We start from the raw sequence: 25,128 nt of genomic DNA, 5'->3' as shown, positions 1-25,128 counted from the left end.
GAATGGGAGCTGGATGGAGAAAGAGAAAAATGGACCAACAAGGAAGTGCCAGTGGTTATGATTGGTCACGCCCAGGTATCTGGTTCAGCAGGTGGAGCCGGTTACAGGTGGAATAACCACCCCTGAATGCGGTTTGCCTTCGGAGGGAGACACTTGTCAGTGCTGGGTTGCATGTACAGTGAGAGGAGTATCCACTACAACAACCTGCTGGTTGCCTTTTCTTGCCTCTGCCATGATGAAGATCGTGCCTGTAATGGCGTTCCTCAGTGTGAGTGTAATGGTGGTGATGATATACCAGGCCGTTCGGCAGGAGCTGGAGCTGCGGAGTCTTAAAGCACGTATGTTGGAGACCTCCGCCGAGCTCAAGCAGAAAGAACACGCCATCATTCAGGAGAAAAACTCAATACAAGATCTGAACAAGCTGCTTGATCCTCTCACAAAGCAGAAAGATCAACTTAATAAGAATAAGTTGGACCTCAGTAGATCTGTAGCTCAAATGACCAATTCCCTAGTGATATGTAACACTGACAAGGTAAGGAAGACACAATAACTAAAATGCACTGCTTCAATAGAAATACCAATGACTGTATGGTCTTGGTTGAACTGGGTGTGTTCTTCTGAGTAAACATTGGGAATTCACACCTTTTTGGTAAAGGTAATTAACCCTGTTTCCTGCATTTACAATTTGGTGTTGTATTGAATAAGATTTCTTGATGTTGTGTGTATTCCAGGAAGTGGCTGAGAGAAACAAGGCCGAAGGCACACAGGCTCTAGCTGAGGTCATCGGTAAGGCTGTATGAGGGGCTGTAATGGGAACACTCACAGATACCTTCTTTTAATTTAAGTTAAACGTGGCTAATATTTCAGATAATATTCGATCTACATCATATTAACTTTTTCATTCATCAAGTGAAATAGATCATTCTTGGTCTTACGCCTCTGAAATGCTATTTCATTGGTTTTTATTTCTGATTATTAAGTAAATGCTTCAGACAGATACAATCTTTATTTGAAAAAGTTGGCTATCATGACTGGTTGAGGGAAGTTTAAGATATTTATGAGGTATTATGGACTAAATAATTAAAATCCAGTAAAAGTCACTTGATAGATGATTGTGTAGTGAACATTGTTTTGTGCAACTCTGTCCTCTATGGGTCAGAATTATGTTTTTATAAATAATGTAACATTTCTGCTGTACTCCTTGTCCACAGCTAGCCACCAAGCCGAAAAAAATAAAGCAGAGGAGCAGATCAAAATCTTACAACTGCAAATTCTGGATAGAGACAAGGCAATCTGTACATTTGTAGATGAGACCAAGGAAGAAGGACGGTAAGATATTCCAAAATAAAATAAAAGCTAAAAATGCCAGCCTATGACTTAAGACTCTGAGTTGAATTGAAATAAGTTCTGAAATGTGATTTGAGGATAACTGATTTTTCTTCTCTTTTCATTACAGGAAGCTCTGCAGCATTGCTAAAGCCAAACAATAGTGTGTGTGTGTGTGTGTGTGTGTGTGTGTGTGTGTGTGTGTGTGTGTGTGTGTGTGTGTGTGTGTGTGTGTGTGTGTGTGTGTGTGTGTGTGTGTTCCTCAACCAGTTACTCCGCATTCTGTATCTGATAACCTTTGCCTGCTAGATAATTGTTTTTTGTGACAAACCTTCTAGATGATAGTTAATTTTGACAAACCTGATAACCTCCCTTTGGAAGAACTGGAATTGTCTGTCTCAATACCATGCGTGCAGCACACTTGAAGTATAAGTATTTTACAAACTAACGTGGATAATAAATCAATTTAATCTTACGGGTCTGGCTGTTAAACTTTTGTTCTTCCAGGTTCAGTTATTATGCGCACCTGCAGGGCACCAATATCCACTGGTATTGTGTGAGGCTTATTCCAATACCGCCCTCTGCTGGACATTTGCACTTCCCCATTTAAATCAATAGTATCTGTCTGCGTCCTGCAAGACGGAGGCGTAACTTGTAGTAGGAGGCGTAACTTGTTATTTTCTAAATCGCGGTCCACGCGAGATCTTTCTCTTTTCGCGGTAAACGAAAAGCGTTGTAAATCACGGTTCACACGAGATCTTCATTGAAGTCGGGTCTTAAACATGAACATGTCTCGTAACTCTGCCTTTGTAACTATGCCTTTGTATTCTATCAGGCCATGAGCGTGGAAGAGCCAGACCCCAAGGTCCGTTTGGGGTCGGGGCAGAAAGTCATCTACCATTATAGAATGACTATCAGAAAGCCCCGTTTAAATGTATTGTTTATTAGTTGTGGTTAGCCTACTAATCCCCTATATAGCCAGGAAGGCTTGCAGACACACCCTCAACATATTCCCAAACATACCTTTTGGATATTTGAGGCTTTGTCTATCTAATTATTTGACTTAAAGATGAAAGCTGCTTTCTAAGGTGCTAGCTATGCTTACATTACTTTACGACCTGCCACATTTGAGATGTACACGTTTGAGATGCACACTGAACAGTTAATACTCAGGCTAGTAGATGTTGCTTGCTTCTTTCTGCCCCGAGTTTGCAAAGTGCAACAGTGATGACGTAGGCTACCTGAGAAATCCATGTATTGAAGACCGGCAAATATATATAAAATGAAGGCTTGTAATGTGAACGCTATAATATGAAGGCTTTCTCATAACTATCCTCCTGTTAGTGGCATTGTTCTTGTCTTGTTTCTATCAGTAATATTTAGTTTAATTCATTGTTTTCTATCTCATGCAGGACCTTGAAAACATGCAGCAAGCGATCAATTTCAATATGTATTCAATACAATTATTTGAATTATTAAACTGCTGTCTTTAATTCTTTATCTGCTGTCTTTTTGTTAAAGGTATAAAGGGATAAAGTAGGCTAAACTTAAGCAGGTTCCCCACGTTAAACTGCTATATGCATTATGTCATTGGAAAATTGTAGGCTTCTTTTCTTAAATGCATAACTCAGGGATGTCAGTTTCACGTAAGGCTATGATTAATCTAATCAAGAGCATATCAAGCTAATCAAGAGCATATTTTTAAATGAGCGGTTCGGGTGCATTATTTTTTATATAGGCCTAAGGCCTAATATTTGAGGTCCGAGTTGCGGTCATTTATGTACCCGCGCACCACTGCTACATACAGATCACTTTCGCGATTTAGAAAAGTACTAGACACGCCTCCGACTACAAGTTACGCCTCCGACTACATGTTACGCCTCCTAGTGCAAGTTACGCCTCCTCCGACTACAAGTTACGCCTCCTACTACAAGTTACGCCTCCGTCTTGCAGGACGCAGACAGACCCAACTCATTTAAATAGGCAAAAAATTCAACGCAACTCTGACGTCCCCCAGCTGGTGAGGGGCTAATGACGTAATCGTTTGCGTTTCAGGCGTCCGCATAGGTCCGGATAGATTTGAAACCACCTCCGAGGGTGGTTGAGAAATGTAATGCTTCGGGCACCGGGTTCGCCGGCTCCGTCTGGACGGTCGGCCGAAACGCACCAGACTGGGTTTCACAAAAAAATCGGCTTCTTGTGGACGGGGTCTCACACTAGGCCATCTGTACCGTGCCCAAGTCCGTTTGACACCTAACGTGCTCAAGTACGAATGCGCCCCCCTGGTGGGGGGACGACGTAGGAATGTTAGGAATGTAGGAATGTTAAATAATTCAGAATTAGTTAATTTAATTAATGGTTCTTTCAGTAATCCCATAAAAGGCATACGTTATATTGATCATTTATGTAATATTTGTGACTTTAGGATGGGACAGAAGGAGACGGGTGACTATCAATGATTGACGGCTGCAGCATGGAAATCCAATGCGAATAAATTGTAATTAATAGATCGTTATGGTTACAAGTAACAAAGTCCATGCTACACGCCACCTAAAAGTGGCTGCCGCCTTCCACTTCTATTTGGCTCCTCCAGACATAAGGTCACATGGTGTTGATGTTGAAAGACCGGTTTATAGTGATGGTTGGTTAAAAAAGATATGGTCTGGTTTTCCTTGTTGACATCCAGGGCGTGTGTGTCTGTGTGTGCCACCAGGCATGTGTAGCTCCTCCTTTTCGGCACCTTTTCGAATACAATTATACATCTAAAATAGATGCATTCAAATTGACCGTCCCATTTTTGTTATGAATATGCCGGTCCAAAAAAGGTTGGGAAGGAACCCCTGCTTTGAACTCGTGCATGTTGCAGAGTATGTCCAACAGCGCCCCCTGAGGTGGTTTGCAGAACACTGTGTCACACCGGAAAGGGTCCGAGGGTGGAGGCGGACCCGTATGACGTTGTCCGTGTTTTTCGGGACTCTCTAAATCGACAGGGTGTTGTTCTCCGGGGCTAAATAACGTTAAAAAAAAAACTTTTCTAAGCTATAAAAATGGTTACTAACGTGTCGAAATATTTTTTTATTTCTTTGTTATGTTAATTCAAGCGATAAATACGTTTATTTGTCTATAGAAAATAATCGGAGGTAACTTCCGTCCAGCCACAGTACTTCCGTAACGCCAGGGTGTTCTGTCACGCCAGGGTGTTGTTCTCCGCGGCTGCAGCTGGACCCTACTCTGTTTTTCGGCTCACACCGGAAGCTGGAGCCCCATGCGAGAAAAAGCCGGTAGGCGATGACAGATCTCAATGTCACTACACACGGTCCTTACACAAAAATTATACTACTTAACAGGCGTAGCGTCATAGCGTATTATTCCTCATCCTCTGATCACTCGGTCGGAACAATGTTCTGGTTGTGATAGCGAAGAAGCGACAACATAGGATCACACGCTGACCGCAATCCACCTTGTCGCTAACGAAAGGCTCTTGCGAATCAAAACAATATCAGTGTCGGTAATATTCAATACAATATCAGGGTGATAAGGTATAGTGTGGGCATGGCCAGTATCCTCTGTCGAATCTCCAAAACCTTGGTGAACCATCGCTTGCCTCCATTCACGAAAGGCCTCATACGGCCCATGGTGGTACGTCGACATTACATACATCAATGCAGAAAATACTTTCTCAGTCGATTGTGTGTTTCTTGATTAATGTATGATTTCAAGTGGAGTTTTTAAACTGGCAAGTTGGCTGTGAATAAACCGTTTTGATGGCTGTGATGTGCTTGTTTATCCAACACAGACCTTGTCCTGGCCGTTTCAGTCACAGCCGAGAGACTTGAGTCTTCCAAATCCCTCATGGAGCAAAGAGATGCTGCAGCATTATGAGCTCTACAACAGCCAGTGTGTGGGCGAGGATGGAAAGGAAGGCTCTGGACCGTGGAGGAGACTGCCCAGCTACAACCGCTTACTCAAGTTTGCTACAGGTGCCACGGAATGACCTTTGATTGGAAAGTTGTAGTGTGTGTGTGTGTGTGTGTTTTCATAATTGTACATGGAATTTACAGAATGTAACCCCCTATTTGGAAGAAATGTCCAAAACACATTCAGTGTCCAAAAAGTGTCCATAACACATTCATATACTAGAGAGAAACCTCTCTTATTTTGTTGTAGTATTTTCTCAGGGATTGATCATCATTTATTTTTCTTCAACGTGCGTTTGTGCCTCATCAGGGGGAGTGCTGCTCAGTAAGATCATCCAGTCGGAGGCGCGCCTTTTTACGAGGAACATCAAAATCCCGGGCGCGGGATTTGAATACGTTATGTTCATTAAAAAATCGCAGGAGAAATGTGTGTGTATATTCCAGGCTGGACATCTGCTAGAAGGGCCACCAGGGTGAGTTAATTGTGGGTTTTTTTCTCCCAGTTGGAGTAAATACCCCAATGTCTCTGTTCCTATATTATATATTTGCATTACTTGAAAACGACATACATTTTGGACATAAGATACTACTAAAAAATGAGATGCTCATCGTATAAATACCTTTTTGCCCCTTCAAAATATCATGTTGAGTTTAATAGGAGTGTATTTTCAGGCACGTCCACGGGGGGGCGACAGCGGCCATGATTGACTCAGTAAACGGGACACACGCCACCTACGTGTGCGGACCTGTGATGACTGCAAACCTCAACATAAATTACCGCAAGTAATAATACACGCGTTATATTAATCCACTGAAAAGAACTAACTATGTATCTTTGGAATATAGGCTTTGGTCAATTCCATTAATGACTATTGTAATTGCACTATACTATTACTATTATGCCTATGCAACCGATATTGTGTAATCTGTCATTCTAATTGTCCTTGTCCCAAAGCCCCATCCCATTGGGCAGCACAGTGGTGCTGGAGTCTACGCTGGATCAAAGGGAAGGCCGAAAAGCTTTTTTCTCCTGCATTGTGACTTCAATAGATGGCTCCAAAGTCCATGTAGAATCAAAAGGTATCACTAAACACATCCAGTCTGCTTCCATCACAACAGGGATAATGTGTGATGCTCTAACAGTGATGTTTGGCCGTACCAGTCTTCTCACTGTGCCTTTCTTCACGCCTTTTGCAGCACTGTTTCTATCTATCTCCATGAGCCGCATATTAGGAGGCTAGCACCCGTCACACCAGCCCACCGACCCGACGAAACATGTCTGTCTCCAAGCGACCCGAGAGTTCAGAGGTTTGGGGATCCTTCTTCACTGGCAGTGAGGGTGATGGAGAGGGACCCTGGAGTTCAGAGGCCCCTGATGGGGTCCAGCCCTGGGTCCTCTGGCCGTCACCATGCCTGGGGGCGAGATTGACGCGAGGAAAGGAATGATGTGTGAGTTCTTACCAGACTTCCAGAAGGATTGACCAACAAAGACTATTCTTTATATGGATGTTAGTGAGGTCCCCCCTTCACTTTAGGCGTCTTTGAGTGTTATTAATTATGATTATTCTTCATGTTTAACCTCTGTTTTCCTTTTATTCCTAGTCTGTTTTACATAGTTTTGAATGATGACTATATGCTCTGTAAGGTGACCTTGGGTGTCTTGAAAGGCGCCTCTAAATTAAATGTATTATTATTATTATTATTATTTATTTATGCAATGAATTTAATTTATCATCTTTTGGAGTATATTCATTTTTGGGCGGTTGGATACTGTGTTCATTATCACAGTGTTGCTGTTTGTAGGATGTTGGAGATGTTTTGACTGATAAAGCCTGATCACCCATCTGCACATCCTTTACTTATCACATTATTAATATTAGAAAGGGAACATTTCTTCATTATTTTGAACTTTAAAGTAAGTATGGCTAAGTGTTGGAAAATGTGTGAACTCCTCCAATGAAAGTGTCTTTGAGATTGTAGGAAGAACACGTACATTCCTGGGTGGGCAAGAAATGTCCATCAAGCAGAAAGCATGGTGCAAGTTGGGGGGTGGGGACCAATTGTTTGGTTTGACCCCATTTACAAATATATTGTTCCACTGTCATCATTACTGAAAAAACACACTGTGCTATTATTTGTGTCACCTCATCAGATTTCGCCTCGGTTATTTCCTTTCTTCACTGTTGTATGTGGGGATTTCTGTGTGTTTTATTTTTATTTCCTCCCATTGTAACATAACTATTTGGGGTCGAGGTGTGGAGGTTTTCAAGTTTATATTTAACGTAATAATTTAAAATATGCTCAAACAAGATTTAAATTATTCGGTAATAACATTATTTTCTCTGTCAAGCATTATTCGATTTTTTGAATAGCACACACACACACACACACACCCCCACCCCCCTACCTTATTGGCTACAGGTGCCTTGTTTGGATTGATGGTGTTGTTTGCAAATTGGGTTAATTCATTGTGTGCGTGTGATGATAGAATGTGTTCTATGGTATGTCCTGATTATCATAACGCCTAAAGGTTATGATAACGGAAGTTTAAGTATTGCAGTAGCCTACAATATAATTTTTGTCATACTACCTGAGCATTCATTGTGTTTATACAGTTCCTATATTTAAAGCATCACAGGCCCAAAGCCATGCGGAATACCATAAGCATTGTAGGCCTAATGGGATATTTAATGGACATATTTCATCTTTAACCCATATTTGAATATTGCTTAGAAAACGAAGTAGGACTACAATTTAGGCAAACCTATGCAAATTATAGTTCTCTTGACTTAAATAGTCAAATTCTAATGCACTATAGTAAGATGATATATCACGTGGCTCTTGCGGCGCACTGGTCATCATTAAAAAGTTAATTGTCCTTTATAAACGTTACATTGAACCGGGTTGCGGAAGCTGGTTCCAGCAGCATTGGGTTCTATTTCTCAACCGAACAACACAAAGCAAACCTTATCCGAAATAATGACGTAACTCCCGGTGATATAACTACTCCCGAGCACGGGACCTGAAGGACTCAGAGACCTGGACCTGAAGGACTCAGAGACCATGACCTGAGGACTGACCGGGGGGGGGAGAGAGACCGGAGCAGCCGTCCTGAGCGCACCGCGTGTTCTCACCGTGCCAACCGGCGGCTCCAGCTGCACGGATGGACGTGATGGACGTGAGCCTCGAGGAACTTTGATATGAAACATTTCCTCAAGAGGAGGTCTATTGGAGTCCATGCTGACCACTGCGGAGGAGATGGCCATGCACCTACCCAGACCCCTGCGCCGACCTGGCCGCTAGAACAACCAGACAGCACTGCCGGCGACTACGATCCTCAAAGCAAGAGCAGAAGTTACTAAGTGAACGAAAGGTTTTTCATGTGGGTCAGTGCATGCGTACAGACCACGTGTATTTGGTTTTGGAGTAATGGAATACGAGGAGTACAATGCATCTCCAGGTGACGCACCGATCAGACGAGGTGAGAGGTGCCCGGCTAGAGGCGATTTGCCTCGGCCCTTGTGTGCAGTGTGTGGCCCATGTCATATGGTCTGCAGCAAAGATGCAAGCAGGATTCTGTAACCTACATATTGAACCCAACCCTACCCAAGTGTTTATGTATTGCGATGCTTTTATAATATATACGTTCTTATATGTTTTAACTGCATAGTGTTTTAAAGTAAAGGCAGTTGTGTTTGTCCTGTTCCCTTTTCCTTTACCTTTCTCTCTCACTCTTTAGATGTTTGAGACTCTCATGCTAAACCTTATCTTCTCTTTATTGCTCTTTTATTTCCCCTCTTCCTCCCTCTCTTCTTGTATTCTTCCCCATTCCCGCATCGCTCTGTTTCTCTCTCTCCTCCTCCCTCTGAACTTGTATTCTCCCTCATTCCCTCATAGCTCTGCATCTCTCTCCTCCTCCTCCCTCTCAACTTGTATTCTCCCCCATTCTCTCATCGCTCTGTATCTCTCTCTCCCCCTCCCTCTTAACAGTGATTCTCCCCCATTCCTTCCCCTCCCTGTATCTCTCTCCCCTGTCAGTGGTTAAATGGCTGTGTGTTGGTGAGAGCTACAGTAAACCAGGGCTAATCCAGGGGATTAACTTGTGTCAGCTTCTGTTTGGGAATCACTGCTTTACTATTCTCATCCTCTGCCTTTCTAAATGCAAAGCGCCTGGCGCTCAGGCTAGACCCACTATCTCCCTCCTCACTCACAGACACACTGCAGACACCTGACCCCTTTCAAAACACGCGTGGACCTTTCATGGCTAGTGTTGTTGAAATGGAATAGGTATTATCAGGGCCCTAGTCATAGTTTAATAATGGAATAGGTATGACCAGGGCCCTAGTCAGAGTTTAATAATGGACTAGGTATTACCAGGGCCCTAGTCAGAGTTTAATAATGGACTAGGTATGACCAGGGCCCTAGTCAGAGTTTAATAATGGAATAGGTATGACCAGGGCCCTAGTCAGAGTTTAATAATGGAATAGGTATGACCAGGGCCCTAGTCAGAGTTTAATAATGGAATAGGTATTACCAGGGCCCGAGTCAGAGTTGAATAATGGAATAGACCAGGGACCTAGTCAGAGTTTAATAATGGAATAGGTATGACCAGGGCCAGGTCAGTTTAAGCATGCACTCATCTCTGAGAAGTAACAACCGCAGATCCTTTATACAGTTGTGTTTAGATTCCAATTTTATTTTTAGCTTTTAAAAAATGCCGAGGTCCGGACATCGGTGACCTCATTGCTGCGTACTGGCATCGTGGGTACAACCAGCAGTGATGAGAAGTTTGAGAATGCGTATTAACTGACCGTTCTCACAGGTATCATTGTAAGATTGACGCAGGTGACTCATAAGGCTTATGGGTCTGCTACTTCTATTCACTGGGGCCCGGGTCATAGACATATCTTCGCTAGTCTAGTCTACTACGTGTGTCCTGGTAGAGAGAGCAGACCCATAGTTGAAGTTATGAGCGACAGCTAGACAAGTAGCCCATTGCTATGAGGCTAGTTGATCAGGGTACACACACATACACACACACACACACACACGCACGCACGCACGCACGCACGCACGCACGCACGCACGCACGCACGCACGCACGCACGCACACACACACACACACACACACACAATTAGGGCATTTAGCTGACGCTTTTATCCAAAGCGACTTACATCGGTTAATACACACATTGACAAACAAATGGCAGAGTCAACCATGCAAGGCGACAGCCAGCTCGTCAGGAGCAGTTAGGGTTAAGTGTCTTGCTCAGGGACACATCAAAACTCTGCTTGGAGGAACTGGGGATCTAACTACCAACCTTTTGGTTACAAGCCAACTGCTCTATGAGCTAAGCCAACCCCGACACATACACACACACACACGTGCACCAAATTACATGCATAGTGTATCACGGTTGCTGTGTTGACTGTCACTGTCACATTATTTTCAGGGTGAATATGATTCTGATATGGTTCTGTCATGAACTTGGGTCCCAGAATTACAAAAAGATACAAATATAGAAATATTATTGAAGACATCCTATTTTTAACACCAATTAAAGTGCCTACAATCTTTGGATGGACAGGATATCTGACACTATATGATGAAAGATCTTTGAGTTTGTTAGGATTCGTGACCAGAGGAAGTACTTGGTCTTCTTCCCCTTCTGAGGCACACCTGTGCAGGGCTCTTATGTAACCGTGTTGGCTGAGCGCTACATGAGATGAGGACGTGTTGTCACAGTCCAGTACTTGGGAAACACTTTGTTATACCGCTCAGGTATAAGTCATTTTCAAGCCTTAAGTTAATGATGAACTAATCAATACATAAAACATTAATATACATTTTAAGATGATAAGTAAGCTTTTTGTTAACGATGACCTAATCAACAAAACTTTTTTATATATTTGTAAATGATAGAAATGTTAAAGGATCCCTATTTTTTCTCCAGGTATGATGTTTATTAGCCATTAGAAGCCATGTCAGAATCTTCCCTCTAGTGACACCACAAGTGGGAGTGTCCACCCAGATGTGCGGTGGATAGATCAGCCTACCAGATGGTACAGTCCACTGGAGGGGCTGGTGAGGAAGATAGGGCGCCTTTAACAAATTAATCATTTTCATATGTCTATTTATGTTTCGGAGATTATAAATTCATCATTAACTAAGAGCTTATAAATGACTGAAATCTATTATAAAGCCTTACCTTTATTACCTATTCAGAAATAGAATCGTATCGTATTTTGTTTCCCAAAAATTTCAGATAATTAGTAGTTATACTTTATAAGAATGACACACTGCTCAAATTAAGAGTTTTCTCAGTGTGCGACAAGCATTTAAATAAGCTTTTAACATTCAGCGTAAAGGTGTGTGCTGCTCTCCATTTATTCTCTGCAGTGGACATTTTCTGACGAGGAGAGATTACTAGTGTAACCACAGCAGGCGCTTTCAGACCGCGGGAGGCCAAGTCTGGCTAGCTCTATCTCTTCTATTGATACTTATCTACTGCATGCTATTCTCTTTCGCAAACCCGCAAAATATACAATTCAGCAAATAAAGGACCCCCACGCAAACATACCCACACCCTCTGCAATTTAAACTTCATCATGATTGTGGTCAGACTAAAAGAGAAACACCCTCAAACACAATCTTCTCTGGTTAGTGTGTACATGTTGGTGTGTGTGTGTGTGTGTGTGAGTGTGTGTGTGTGTGTGTGTGTGTGTGTGTGTGTGTGTGTGTGTGTGTGTGTGTGTGTGTGTGTGTGTGTGTGTGTGTGTGTGTGTGTGCGTGTATGTGTATGGTATCTGTATGTGTCTGTGTGTATGGTATATGTTTGTACGTATGTGTGTGTATCTCTATATGTGTGTGTGTGTGTGTGTGTGTGTGTGTGTGTCTGTGTGTGTCTGTGCGTGTATGTGTATGGTATATGTTTGTATGTATGTGTGTGTATCTCTATACGTGTGTGTGTGTGGGTGTGTGTGTGTGTGTGTGTGTGTGTGTGTGTGTGTGTGTGTGTGTGTGTGTGTTTGTGTGTGTGGTGTGTGCTACTGTTTCATAGGGTATTATTTAAAGCAGTATACCCACATACACTACTACTAAATGGCCATTAGAGCTCACAGGGGTGGGAGGATCCGGTGGGGTCCATGCTGCCCTTGGTGGTCAGTGCTAAAGTAGATCTAATCTAGCCTAATACCATCTGCTCTCCTTTAGGAGGAGTGCTGTCCAAGAGGACTCATTTGAGTAAGTACCAGTGGTACCATCCATTTGGACGTGTTTGTTAGCATGTTACCACATGGCAATGCCTGTTTGTGCTACCCTGCTTTGTTGTTAGCTCCTGTCTCAGCAAAGGACCCTAAAGCTACCTTGCACCTGTGAAGAATCAAACAAACATGCAAATGCATGCACATACATGAGAAACTCAGAGGCAAACAACCTCACACACACACACACACACACACACACACACACACACACACACACACACACACACACACACACACACACACACACACACACACACACACACACACACACTGATACAAACACACATTTTTCTTTTTTTTAATCAGTATTATGGGATCTGCATGGCATTGTGTCTTGCACCTGTTTAACCCCCCACCCCATCCACACACACACACATACACACCACATTGCCTGACATGGAGCAGTGAATTCCAACCATATATTGGTATCTGTAGCAACGGAAGGAAGCTAACCATGATAGCATCGCTTCCTTTTCAACAGCTTTAGCATAGCACTGTCTACCACCATTTAGGAACACCTGCTGTTCGGTGATACCATTTTTTTTTTGTAAATCTTCATCTTCAAATGTTATTTTTAACCATTGATCATTCTGACAAAATCTAGCTGTGTCCATTATCAAAATCTGTTTTGTGTAGCCTACTGTGCACTAGCATTGCTAAGTACATTATATACTATTAATAATATAGATATTGTTATATAACATATCGATATATATATACAGAGGCATATTTGTACATTCTGGATGTGGGTTTGGAGATGAGCCTGATAGGATTTGGACAGAGCAGAGTGCATAGGGTCAGTGCATCAGGTGCAGAGAGGCAGAGGAGAGGACACAGGAAAACATACTGAAGTTTTGGAGATGCACTGAGACAATGAACAAATGGAGACAGATGAAAGGTAGGGCGATAGGAAAGAAAGATTGATGATGGTAAAATTGATTGGAAATGTGTTTTTATTTTATTTATTTTACATGAGTAAGTGACTGGAATAACAGTTGAGCCCCCTCAATACGAAAGTAAATCAGTTAGTCAAAAATAAATATAGATATAATGTGATCGATGATTGGTATTGTTAATATTCGGTCTTGGCGACAAGAAACTTTTCAAGTTGATTTTAAGACAAGAAAGGAGAGTTGCAAAGCAGTGGAACACTTTCACACAGCAGGGTTTTCTGTGGGTGATACTGAGAGGGAAGGTGGGTGATCGAGGAGAACAACAAAGGTATCGACGTAAGAAAGAGCGACAGACAAACCCATGACACGGGACAGCCCCTCTCCCTCTCTCTCTGTCTCACTCCATCACACACACACACACACACACACACACACACACACACACACACACACACACACACACACACACACACACACACACACATGCACACACATACGTGCACAAAAGGAGGATGAGGCGTGTCTGAGAGACTAAAAGTTCTGAATATATTTGCACAAACCACAAAGAATCCTAAGCGGCACGCTACAGGATCAAAAAAAGTCAACAACAACAACCCACAACAGACAGATTGGAAGAAAAGCAGTTGAAAAGCGACAATTGCAATTTACCGGTGTGGAAGAAGGACAGTGTTGTTGCTTACGTTTGTAAAAGTGGGACAGGAGAGCCACGGAGTCAGAATGAGCCGAGGTAGGGACAATGATCTCAGTTGTGCGTGTTGTGCATCTGTTGTGTGTCTCTGTGTTTGCCAATGTGTGTCTCGATTCTGATCACATACTGTTCTTCGTCATTCGAGACAAGTTTAGGATGAGTAATTTCATTCAATATACAATTTAAGACTTTTTTTTGCACGCGACAAAAACGACAGAAAATATCGGCATTCAAGAAAATATAAAGTCAAAGTAGGTGACCACATCTACCTACTGTATCTCTAAACTAGCTTATCATTTTTGGTTCATATAACCACCTGTGAATGGAAAATATTGAAAGCAGCTACACTCTGTATATATTACTGTGTATCTGACATGGGAGCTTTGTGAAAATGCCCATGTGAAATTGTATTCACAATTACTCAGGTTCACATTAAGGTTAAACATGAACATGGTTAAATCCATTATATTTGTTTGATGCAACCATGTTTTTAATTGGTTGATAAGATATGATTTTATGCATCTTTTATTTCTATTTTGATATTTCGTTCAGTGGGGTGTAGGGTTAGGGTTAGGCATTCTCACACGTTTCAGTTCAATCACGCAGAGAACAAAAAAATTAAGCACTACATAAATCGGCTAACACTTTTTTTAAATATCAGAAGAACTTTGCTGGCTTCATAATTGAATACAAATGATGTAATCAAATCAATCTATTTGATTTGGTTACATAAAAAATTATAGAAACACTGAAAAATGTTCTTGAATGAATAAAGAATTGTTCAATATTTATCAATAAATAAGCACTCTTGCATAGGGAAACTAGTGTGAACTACAAATCTACAAATCGCAGTTCAAAGACTTTTATAATTTTGTGTTCTGTAAATCTCAAATTTAATCTCAAATGTATTTTCTAACATAAAGATTGATCAGAGAACGTATTCTCTTCTGGCCGTTGGCACGGAGCTTTATCTTGCTACTTCCCGCTCCTATGTTAAAAAGTCTGGTGCATTCACAGCATTACACAGGAGCACACCTGCCAGCCTCTTTAGATGGAGCCCAGATGAACTGGTATCTCCCTGCAGCTGTGGGGATTAGAGTAAGCAGAGGTTTTAAAAAAAAATACAAATATAGCCATTGATGGCTTTAAGATACAACTCTATATAAAAGTGTCCCCAATGGAAACGGGTGGCGCTGATAAGGAGTTCCTTCCTCCTCTACTGGGTAAAACGTGCACAGAGCTTATTTTTTCATCTTCTTAATGGCACTCCAAACCACAGTAATCCACCCAAAGATTGTTGAATAAATAACCACATGCAGGCTGTTGCCCCTTACTTTCTCACATCACACCCACAGATCTGCTCTTGGTTTGAGATCTTCAAAGTGAAATGTGGTCCAACTGTTAAGGAGCAGCAAAACAAAACTTTGTATCGTACTTTTTTTTTGTATCACCCATTATTCATTAGCAATTGTATACAAAATCCTTTATCTGTGTTGGTTACCGCTTCATGCCTTGGTGGAGCATTCAGACACGTCCTGCGGGAGGCATTCATACTTCATATGTTACTATCAAATCATAGGATTCAAGCACATTACATATCACAACTTGAGAAAGAAAATAAAATTTATTTTAGGAACTCAATAGAATATAAATATATATATATAAGTCTCATGTGGCAGTTAAGAGAATAATCTCCTAAATGTAAGTGATTACCTACATAATACCTAAATATTTAAAATCATATTATTACAAAGGCACATTTTACAGTGGAATATGGTGATAATAATACAATTAAAGTCTGCAAATGGTGAAATCCTTCCTGAGTATCGTGATTTGCGAAATATGAAAAATCTGCAATCAGCAATTTGTGTATGTGTGTGTGTGTGTGTGTGTATGCATGTGTCACTGAGTGTGTGTTTGTGTGTGTGTGTTTGCATGTGTGTGTGGGCGTTCGTTTGTGTGTGTGTGGGCTTCGTTTGTGTGTGGGCGTTCGTTTGTGTGTGTATGCGTGTGTGTGTGTGTGTGTGTTTGTGGGCATTCGTTTGTGTTTGTGAGTGTACTTACGATCATGTGTGTGTGTGTGTGTGTGTGTGTGTGTGTGTGTGTGTGTGTGTGTGTGTGTGTGTGTGTGTGTGTGAGAGTGTGTGCAAGTGTGTGCAATTGTGTGCAATTGTATTTTAATTGTTGTCTGCCAAAGTACTTGAGGTACACTTCCGTCAAAGGAAAGTTGAGGTTTTGTGTCCGTTTACAGTGAAATGTGTAGACTGCTGACAACTTGATTTTAAACAAAGCCACGAAAGAGCTGTACTGCCGTCTTATCTTTAACCCACACACACACACACACACACACACACACACACACACACACACACACACACACACACACACACACACACACACACACACACACACACACACACACACACACACACCAGACTCATGCATGCACAAACAGATACTGCCACACACAGTGCCACACTTACTCTATACTATAATGCTATTTCCTAATTTAGACACTTATATCCAAGACAATTATAGTGAATTCAGATGTCATTAGGGAGCCGGCAGGGGTTCCACGTCTTACTCAAGGAGGCCTGCCTTCCTTTGTGTGTATTTATGTAATAAAGTGTAACATCTGCATAACAAAAACTTTTTGAAACTTTTTGTATGGTATTTGTTAATGAACTGTTAATATTCTACTTAAGATTAAGTGGTTTGAGAATAACTGAGAGAGAAAGAGATAATAACAATAACCCTGAAGAGGGGCCAGACAATCTCACAGCCTGTTGAAGGCATGAGTTATAATTAATAAGTGAATCCAATTTCAGTGTCCCACTACATGGTTGGGCGTTCTGACACGCTCGTCCTTTCTGCAAGCATTACCACCGATCGCGCTGGAGCCCCGCTTGCAAAGGCAGAACGATGTTGAAAACGGGCTGAATCCGTGTATGCTGACTGACTTTGTGTAGTCTGGGTGCTGAGAATCACTGTGTGTGATACTGAAAGGTTGTGGGTCCAAGTGGGTTTCCGGTTATTTGAGAACCAAAACAGGGGTACTCGCTGAAATGCCTGATCGTTACTCTTCCTTGCTTTGTTGACAATAATTGTTCAGACACATTGAACTAATAACGTATGGGAAACTTTCAAAACTTCCTATGACGCAGGCCTACAAATGATCTGTCTTCCTGTATTACTAAATCCTAATTTTCCCTCTGACGATAAACCGTGATATTTCTCTGTCTTGTGTGTAGCGACAAATTCAGTATGATTATACTGTATGTGTTACCTGGTCTGCATCAAAGCCCACTATTTATTTAAAAGGACTTATAAGTCATCTACCACATACAGTCTACAGTCTATAGACGTGTACTTTGGCATCGGAAAAGAGGGCAGACACTGACACACTAACACACACACGCACAAAATACAAAATACACACACTAACAGAAAGTATGAAAATAAATCAAATCATTGTCATGTGGTGTCGTGAGGACTGCCTTTTCACATCCCTAATCGTCCCTATAGGATAGAGAGGGCAGAAAGAGGGCTGGGGAGCAATGTGCATTCAAGCAGACCAATGTTAGAGATAGATAAAAGATAGGCAATCTTCAAGTGATTGTTATGGTAAATAGATGGTGACTGTATCTCATAGCTTGTTACTTATACAGTATTGCATTACAGTACTGCAGGACAAGATAGTACACTACACAGTCATATAGTACAGTACAGTGCTGTACTTGAGAATAGTCTGGTTGAATGGCCCATGTTGCCGCATGAAAACAGGTAATGCAAACATCAGAAACATAATTGACTAGTCAAAACTCTTGTCAAACTCTCAAAGAACGGCCTACGAGGCTGAGCCTCCTGTCAGTGTCATCGAGGTCACTGGAGGTAAAGGGAACTGGGTGGGGGGGGAAGCAAATGGCCACAATAAGTTAAAATGGTACGCAGTGATGGATAAGAGATGGGGGGGGGGGGGGGGGTGTTAGGGGAGCGGTCTTCATTACTGGAAGAGGGGAGAAGAATGAGCATATTACTGGCAGTGGTGTCCTTGGTGAGTGAGATTGAGAGAGGACTGTGACAGACAGAGAATACTTGAAGGAGGTCTCAGTCAGAGTGAGAGAGCCTAACCACTTGAAAGCCCTTGAGGTTGACACATGGAGTTCTCAGCCCCTACTCATTTTATAATATTCCACGGCTCAAACCCTCACTCTATTTTTTGGATTTTTTACCAGGTCATACTCAACCTGCTCAAGTGTTGAAAGACATTTCTTCTTGAGTGCTTGGTCAGAATTACCTTTGTTTAGTTCTAAAGGAAAATAACAGCAGTTGAAATCTAGGGGTAATTTTGAACACATCCGCTGTCAGATTTGACAAATATTGCATTATTTTGCAATATGTCATCAAATGTCTTTGCCCGATTTAAGTATGAGACTATGTTATATATTTTGTTAAGTTGTGTACTAACATTATCCCAAATGCTTCCAAAAGTTTCAACCCAGAGATATCCCTGGTTGGGTTTCATATGGCTAGCTGGTCCATGGTGGATGTTTGTTTGTTTTGGCTCATCCACCATATAACGTGATACACAATCGACTCATCTTATGGCAATTCAATAAGTTAATGTTAGGTGTTTTCACCGGCCTGGGGGTGAAGACCGCTGAGGAACGAGAGGAATATGCAAACTCATGTTTTACTTGCTCTGGCGTATGCTTCTGGCCGACCTGGACCGGGTCGGGCCAATATCCATTTTTATCCATGGATCTAGACACAATGACTTTACAGAGGTTCGTCCTGTTTTCATAATCATCCAAGATGGCTGCCACTGATGTGCCACAAGGATTCCTGCTCTGATTGGTTGTAGGTCTGTACTATAACGTCTGGCGGCATTGTGGTCTGGGCCCGTTAAAAACACCAGTTGGACATCGAAGTTGAACTGAGAGTTTCCAGCGTACACGTTTACAAAATGATCTGGCGATGTCAGCCTAGGTGAAGACAACCAGAGATGTTAACGCTGCATTGACTCCCCTATTGGAGAGGCAATTGTCCGGAAACGGTTAACTGTTTAAAGCACTATTACGTGAACATTACCGACTTTAAAATTGGCGGAGGAATGTGAACATTAGAGTGCTTTTTGTTGGTTTAAAGGCCGTTCTTGCTTCTCGAAGTTGACTAGGCGACGGGTCGCAGCAGTCAATGCTGTGTCTGTATTTATAACAACTCAATGATCCCACACCAGGTCAGGGCACACTACATCATGGTTTTGCTTGAGAGACCCCAGTGGAAGAAATGATGTAGTATACATTTTCCCTTCTGGTGGACTGTTATTTCTGGAAACACTGAAATATACCTTTTAGGGTAATTCATGTAGAAGGTGCTGAAGTTCACAAAAAAATCCCAAAGGGTTTTGACCAGGAAATACAAATTCCATACAACAGACTAGTAGTGATTATTTGCCTCTTTGTTGAATCTTCATCAAATCTCTCTTTGCATTTCTTCTGTCATGAATGGGGTCATCACAGGTAGGCCTACGTAGTTACTGACTGTTATTCACAGTGTTATGGAATACTTAATTCTAATACATTTGATGACTTAGGTGACAAAAGGTGGACCCCACCCACGAGAGAACATGTTTGTGTATCGTCGGTCACGGATCACTACAAATTTAGTGTTGAAGCATGAACAGTGCATTACTTGGCATGAGGGAGACCTCTGCCTTTAACAGCAGTAAATCAGTTCCACATCAATGCGCTACGAATCCAAAATGAAAAACAACGATCAACAGAATTATTTGCCTTTTCTTTTTTTGACAATGCAAAAGCAATATCCTGAATGCTGCTGAATGATCTATATTTCAGCTGATTAAAGTCCCTACAAAATCGACAACGTTATAGATGTAATTAATTAAGATGAACATAACTAATATCGAATCACTGTTTGTAACTGGGGTGTCAGCAGAATAAACTACGACGAGTTTCCAGTTTTACTGGAAAGTTAGACTTTACCTATAGTTAGACTTGTCATTAAGGCAGGAATTCTCCAACAAAGCGGTGCTAGGTAAGAACTAACAGCTGTGGCCTTCTGTCGTTGTCCAGCTGGGATTGAAGTGATACCCTGCAAGATCTGCGGAGACAAGTCTTCAGGAGTGCACTACGGAGTGATCACGTGTGAGGGGTGCAAGGTACAAACACACACACACACACACACACACACACACACACACACACACACACACACACACACACACACCTAAATATATATATGTGTAGATATATATGTATATATATATGGACATACATCCTCAGACACAGTAGGCTTGAAAAGTACTTGAGACAGTGATACATTTGAATTCAAAAGGGAATTTCTTATAAAATCATCCTGGAATTTCAGGGATTCTTCAGACGAAGCCAGCTGCCCACTGTGTCTTACTCCTGCTCCCGGCAGAACAACTGCCAGATCGACCGGACCAGCCGCAACCGCTGCCAACACTGCCGGCTGCAGAAATGCCTCGCGCAAGGCATGAGCCGCGATGGTGAGACACAGATACACCTGAACCCTGACACCACACCACTCCGTCTCTTGAGCTCAGGTCAACACTGTCTTTTGTCCTTCTTCAGCGGTGAAGTTCGGACGGATGTCCAAGCGTCAGCGGGACTCACTGTCTGCTGAGATTCAAAAACACAAGCAGCAGCAGCAGCAGCAAGAACAACATCACCATCAACAGCAGCAGCAGCTCCAGAGAAGGGACGTGCACTCCTGCCTGGTATGCTCTCCAAGCGAGTCCCCTGCTTCGGGCCTGCTCTACCGCGGCTGCAGCGGCCCCCTAGTGTCCCGGTGCCCGGGGAGAGGGGACAGCGGTGGTCCTCCTAACCCCAGAGGTGGGTCTCACTCACCTCTTCAACTCTTCCTGCTCTTCACATTAAAATCATCTCTCAAACTTTGGTTTCCCACTCTCTGTGTTACTCTACGGTTCAGGGTTTGATTCCAGACAGCCATCTCCTGAGTTGATTCAACCTTATGACCTGCTGGAGGATGCCTTTGGTCACTATTCCCATGTTCTGCAAAGCAGAGGTGAAGTACAGTAGTCAAGTATTTAGTTGTGGTGGTGGGGATGGTTGCGTGTGTGTGTGTGTGTGTGTGTGTGTGTGTGTGTGTGTGTGTGTGTGTGTGTGTGTGTGTGTGTGGGAATTCAATCCACAATTCCCATGCATTATATCCATGCGGTTGTGTTTTTCAGAGGACCTGTGTGGCAGTATCCTGCGCTCCCACAGAGAGACCAGCCAATACAGAGTGGAGGAACTGCACGATCTGAAATGGAAGTTGTTCAATAGGGAGGAGATACAGGCTTATCAGAACAAGGTAGGCAGACGCCTTTCCTCTCCTTTTCCCTTTTCTCCCTGTTTCTTGTCCCTCTGATCACCGAGCTCTGCTCTGCCTTGACCCCCCAGACGATGGATGAGATGTGGCAGTATTGCGCCATCAGACTCACCGACGGTGTGCAGTATGTGGTGGAGTTCGCCAAGCGCATCCCGGGCTTCCGTCTGTTCAGCCAGAACGACCAGATCGCTCTCCTCAAAAGTGGTGAGTTGAAGCTTTTTTGTGTGGGAACAGATTTTCTATTGGTCAAGGTGGACTCACAGAAGAAAGGTCATGGGGTCCAACGCTAACGTTCCCAGGCTATATATTCACATCGATGAACACTTTTGCTCCACCACCCTACCTGGTCCTTGTTGACATGTATCTGAACACTGCGAGTCATGGGTAAAAGGGATCAATGCTAAAAAATCAATTCAATTAATTAAAATTCACATAATAATTTGTCACTCGGTCACTCACTCATCTTCAACCGCCTATCCGGGGTCGGGTCGCGGGGGCAGCAGCTATAGCAGGGGGCCCCAGACTTACCTTTCCCGGGCCACATTGACCAGCTCTGACGGAGGGGGATCCCGAGGCGTTCCGAGGCCAGTGTTGCGATATAATCTCTCCACCTCGTCCTGGGTCTTCCCCGATTCCTCCTCCCCGCTGGAAGTGCCTGGAACACCTCCCTGGGAAGGCGCCCAGTGGGCATCCTTACCAGATGCCCGAACCACCTCAACTGACTGCTTCCTAAGCAGAAGAGCAGCGGCTCTAATCTGAGTTCTTCGCGGTGGCTGATCTTCTCACCCTATCTCTAAGGGAGAGGCCAGCCACCCTCCTGAGAAAAGCCATTTCGGCTGCTTGTCCCTCCAAGAACAATACACATAAGACCTGTCTCTCCCCGTGTGTCCCCGGCGCCAGGGTCGATGGAGGTGCTGCTGGTGAGGATGAGCCGCTACTTCAACACAGAAAACAACACAGTGTTTTTCGACGGGAAGTTTGCTGGACCTCAAGTCTTCAAGTCCCTGGGTAGGGTAGCACTCACAGCGGTTGTATCAACGTTTGCAAACATTGGTGGTTGTTGAGCCATGTCACAGATGGATACTAAGTGATCCTCCCTCCTACTTGTAGCGTGCGGGGATCTCATCTCGGCCGTGTTCGACTTTGCCCGTGGCATGTGTGTTCTGGGTCTCAGCGAGCCCCAGACCGCTCTGTTCTCGGCCCTGGTGCTGATCAACACCGGTAAGGACCTCCAGATCCTAAAGTAGTCGTACCTGTCTCTTATGGTTTGTTTTTACCCCATAAATCAGCAGAAATAGATTGGATCATAGATTTCACATCCAATTTCAGGTGTAACCATACTTGTTCCTTAAACACATCAGAGACTCACTGCCTGTTAAGTAGCATCAGTGTCCTGACGTCTCTTTGGTTCTGTGTGTCCTGCTGTTCAGACCGACCCTCTCTGGAAGACAGAGTGCAAGCTCACAGAGTTCAGAGAGACTTGGAGGTGGCCCTCACTCACATGTACACAGAGACAACCGAGAGAGCCTACTACAAAAGGTAGGCCTATATGTCGGACCACATAATAGGGGCTACATTTTGGAATGGATATCCATTTCCTTAAATGGTATTTCATGTGTCTGTGGTTCATCGTCAGCCTGCACTGTATGAAATTGAGGACATTTGTATTCCTGTCTAGCAGAGGGGAAAAGTGTCATCCATCTCCCCCGTATTTTTTTCTCCCACCCCCACACCTCTCTCTCCCTCTCTCTCTCTCTCTCTCTCTCTCTCTCTCTCTCTCTCTCTCTCTCTCTCTCTCTCTCTCTCTCTCTCTCTCTCTCTCTCTCTCTCTCTCTCTCTCTCTCTCTCTCTCTCCCTCCCTCCCTCTCCCTCTCTCTCTCTCTCTCTCTCTCTCTCTCTCTCTCTCTCTCTCTCTCTCTCTCTCTCTCTCTCTCTCTCTCTCTCTCTAGCTTCACGAGAGGATGGCGTTGTTGCGCTCGCTGTGTCGGCAGCACATGGAGAAGCTGCAGTCCTTCAGCCACCGCTACCCCGACACGGTGCGGTCCCGCTTCCCCCCGCTCTACAGGGAGCTGTTTGACTCCGAGGCCGATGCCCCTCAAGGGACGGCTCCCTGAGCCACCTGGTTTGGATTCCCATAGAAGCATGCACACGTCAGACGCCACATGTGCGAGCATGCACCATACGCACACACCACACACACACACACTCTCAACCTATGAGAATCATTGGATAATAAATCATATTGTTGCTTGTAAATACAGTATATTTTACTAACATTGAACATACAATATGAAACCATTTTGTACTAGGTTTAGTATTCTTATTCTTACTTATAAGTATTAAGTATTGCAGATCTTGTTGATGTAGTAATTATATATTTGTACAACTTGGAAGTGGGAAATAGTCCTTTGTTTGTTCTTTAAGTATGGTGTTATGTTTTCCCTCAGGATATAATGTGTGTTATTTCTATCCGATTTTATCACTGTGTTCCGTCACTTGATTTGATAAATAATGCTTCTTCTCAGGAATGTGTGTTATATTTGACAAATGAGTACTTTGATACACACATAAGCATTTCTGTCCAACATCTGTTATGTATTTGAAGTAAATAATTTTTTGGATTTGTATTGTTAAATGTATATTCTTTAACATCTTAAATGTTGCGATATATATATTTATATTTCTTTGTGTGTAAGGTATTTTTATATGACCTTCAATATTTTGTGGTTTCTCTATATAGATTCAACAAAAACACATGTTAACAATCAATTGACATTCTACTAAGCCTGTTTGGTTGTTATGTTTTTGGAAGGCTACGATAGCCATATGCAAGAACTCCAATAAACTGTTAATACATTGAAGAATAAAACATACGTCTTTCTTTAAAATGACCTACTGAATAACACTTAAATGAATAGCTAAACGGAGTCTGTTGAATCTATTAAATCAGGCTGGCTCTGGCTGATAATGAAAGAAGAAGTTAACCCACAACAAATTACGTTAAGACTCAATGTTCAAGGACCAAGCCTGTGTCTTACGAGAATCTTACCAAACGTTGTCAAGGACAGTGGGCATAAACAAACCATGTTTGGCTTTCATAGATATGACCGTAAAACACACATCAAACAAGATGTGCTGACAACATTAGTGCAGAGCGATGTTGAAACTCGGTTAAGGGGAAATTACTGAAAATGGCTTGTGTTTATTAAATGTGGTCAAGTGATCCCTCCCTAACAACAGAAGGAAACCCGCTGCTTAGGGAATGGTCTGGCTAGTCTCATGCATCATGATGCATCTCTGACGCATCTTATCTCATGTTTATCCCCTTCAATAGTGCACACAATCCCAACCTTCTACTTCCTCATACTTTCGCACGATGGGAGTGTTTTGAGAAAGAAACAATTTGTGTAGAAGTTAAGTAGTTGTCATCTTCAACAAAAATGGAAGATGACATTTTTACAATAGTACAAAAGTACGAGCGTTGTTTCGGAGAGAGGTGCCAAAGCTTTGGTTTATTTGCCATCCTCTGATCTCTGACCTTTCTTGGACTCCATAGACTGACAAGTACATGCTGCCAGGCCTTCCACAAGAGTATGCCTGTTTTAGCTATTTATGGGGGGAGGGCTTTGTGAAAGGTTGC

The 25,128-nt window shown here is 42.8% G+C and overlaps 3 protein-coding genes across 3 annotated transcripts; all 3 read left to right on the top strand.

Moving 5' to 3' along the window:
• Positions 1 to 89: 89 nt before the first annotated feature.
• Positions 90 to 1,802, top strand: si:dkey-87o1.2 (uncharacterized protein LOC796684 homolog). The gene is made up of 4 exons (XM_060053772.1): positions 90 to 532; positions 732 to 786; positions 1,212 to 1,329; positions 1,457 to 1,802. The coding sequence occupies exons 1-4, from the start codon at positions 233 to 235 to the stop codon at positions 1,488 to 1,490; spliced, it is 507 nt and encodes a 168-aa protein (XP_059909755.1). The 5' UTR covers positions 90 to 232; the 3' UTR covers positions 1,491 to 1,802.
• Positions 1,803 to 4,566: 2,764 nt separating this feature from the next.
• Positions 4,567 to 6,742, top strand: them4 (thioesterase superfamily member 4). The gene is made up of 6 exons (XM_060053767.1): positions 4,567 to 4,965; positions 5,123 to 5,306; positions 5,554 to 5,716; positions 5,916 to 6,026; positions 6,199 to 6,323; positions 6,441 to 6,742. Exons 1-6 carry the CDS (start codon positions 4,879 to 4,881, stop codon positions 6,482 to 6,484), a joined length of 714 nt encoding a protein of 237 aa, XP_059909750.1. The 5' UTR covers positions 4,567 to 4,878; the 3' UTR covers positions 6,485 to 6,742.
• A 132-nt stretch (positions 6,743 to 6,874) lies between these two features.
• Positions 6,875 to 23,734, top strand: rorc (RAR-related orphan receptor C). The gene is given in 12 exon segments (XM_060053766.1): positions 6,875 to 8,724; positions 20,207 to 20,292; positions 20,502 to 20,643; positions 20,729 to 20,989; positions 21,087 to 21,182; positions 21,349 to 21,470; positions 21,560 to 21,692; positions 22,389 to 22,496; positions 22,599 to 22,709; positions 22,919 to 22,990; positions 22,993 to 23,027; positions 23,438 to 23,734. Coding segments are annotated over 12 exon segments (1,383 nt in total). The 5' UTR covers positions 6,875 to 8,672; the 3' UTR covers positions 23,603 to 23,734.
• Positions 23,735 to 25,128: the final 1,394 nt, after the last annotated feature.

This window comes from Gadus macrocephalus, chromosome 6 (genome assembly GCF_031168955.1).
Source record: "Gadus macrocephalus chromosome 6, ASM3116895v1".
Lineage (NCBI taxonomy): Eukaryota > Metazoa > Chordata > Actinopteri > Gadiformes > Gadidae > Gadus > Gadus macrocephalus.
Note: the sequence above shows the minus strand (reverse complement) of the source record. Positions and strands in the feature narration are given on the sequence as shown.

Excerpts from the sequence above, each read along its gene's own strand:
- them4 (XM_060053767.1), top strand. The coding sequence starts at position 4,879 with ATGGCCAGTATCCTCTGTCGAATCTCCAAAACCTTGGTGAACCATCGC. Across the intron at positions 5,717-5,915 it reads CTGCTAGAAGGGCCACCAGG|GCACGTCCACGGGGGGGCGA; the intron begins GTGAGTTAATTG and ends GTGTATTTTCAG. Across the intron at positions 6,324-6,440 it reads AGTCCATGTAGAATCAAAAG|CACTGTTTCTATCTATCTCC; the intron begins GTATCACTAAAC and ends CGCCTTTTGCAG.
- si:dkey-87o1.2 (XM_060053772.1), top strand. The coding sequence starts at position 233 with ATGATGAAGATCGTGCCTGTAATGGCGTTCCTCAGTGTGAGTGTAATG. Across the intron at positions 533-731 it reads TGATATGTAACACTGACAAG|GAAGTGGCTGAGAGAAACAA; the intron begins GTAAGGAAGACA and ends TGTGTATTCCAG. Across the intron at positions 787-1,211 it reads GGCTCTAGCTGAGGTCATCG|CTAGCCACCAAGCCGAAAAA; the intron begins GTAAGGCTGTAT and ends CCTTGTCCACAG.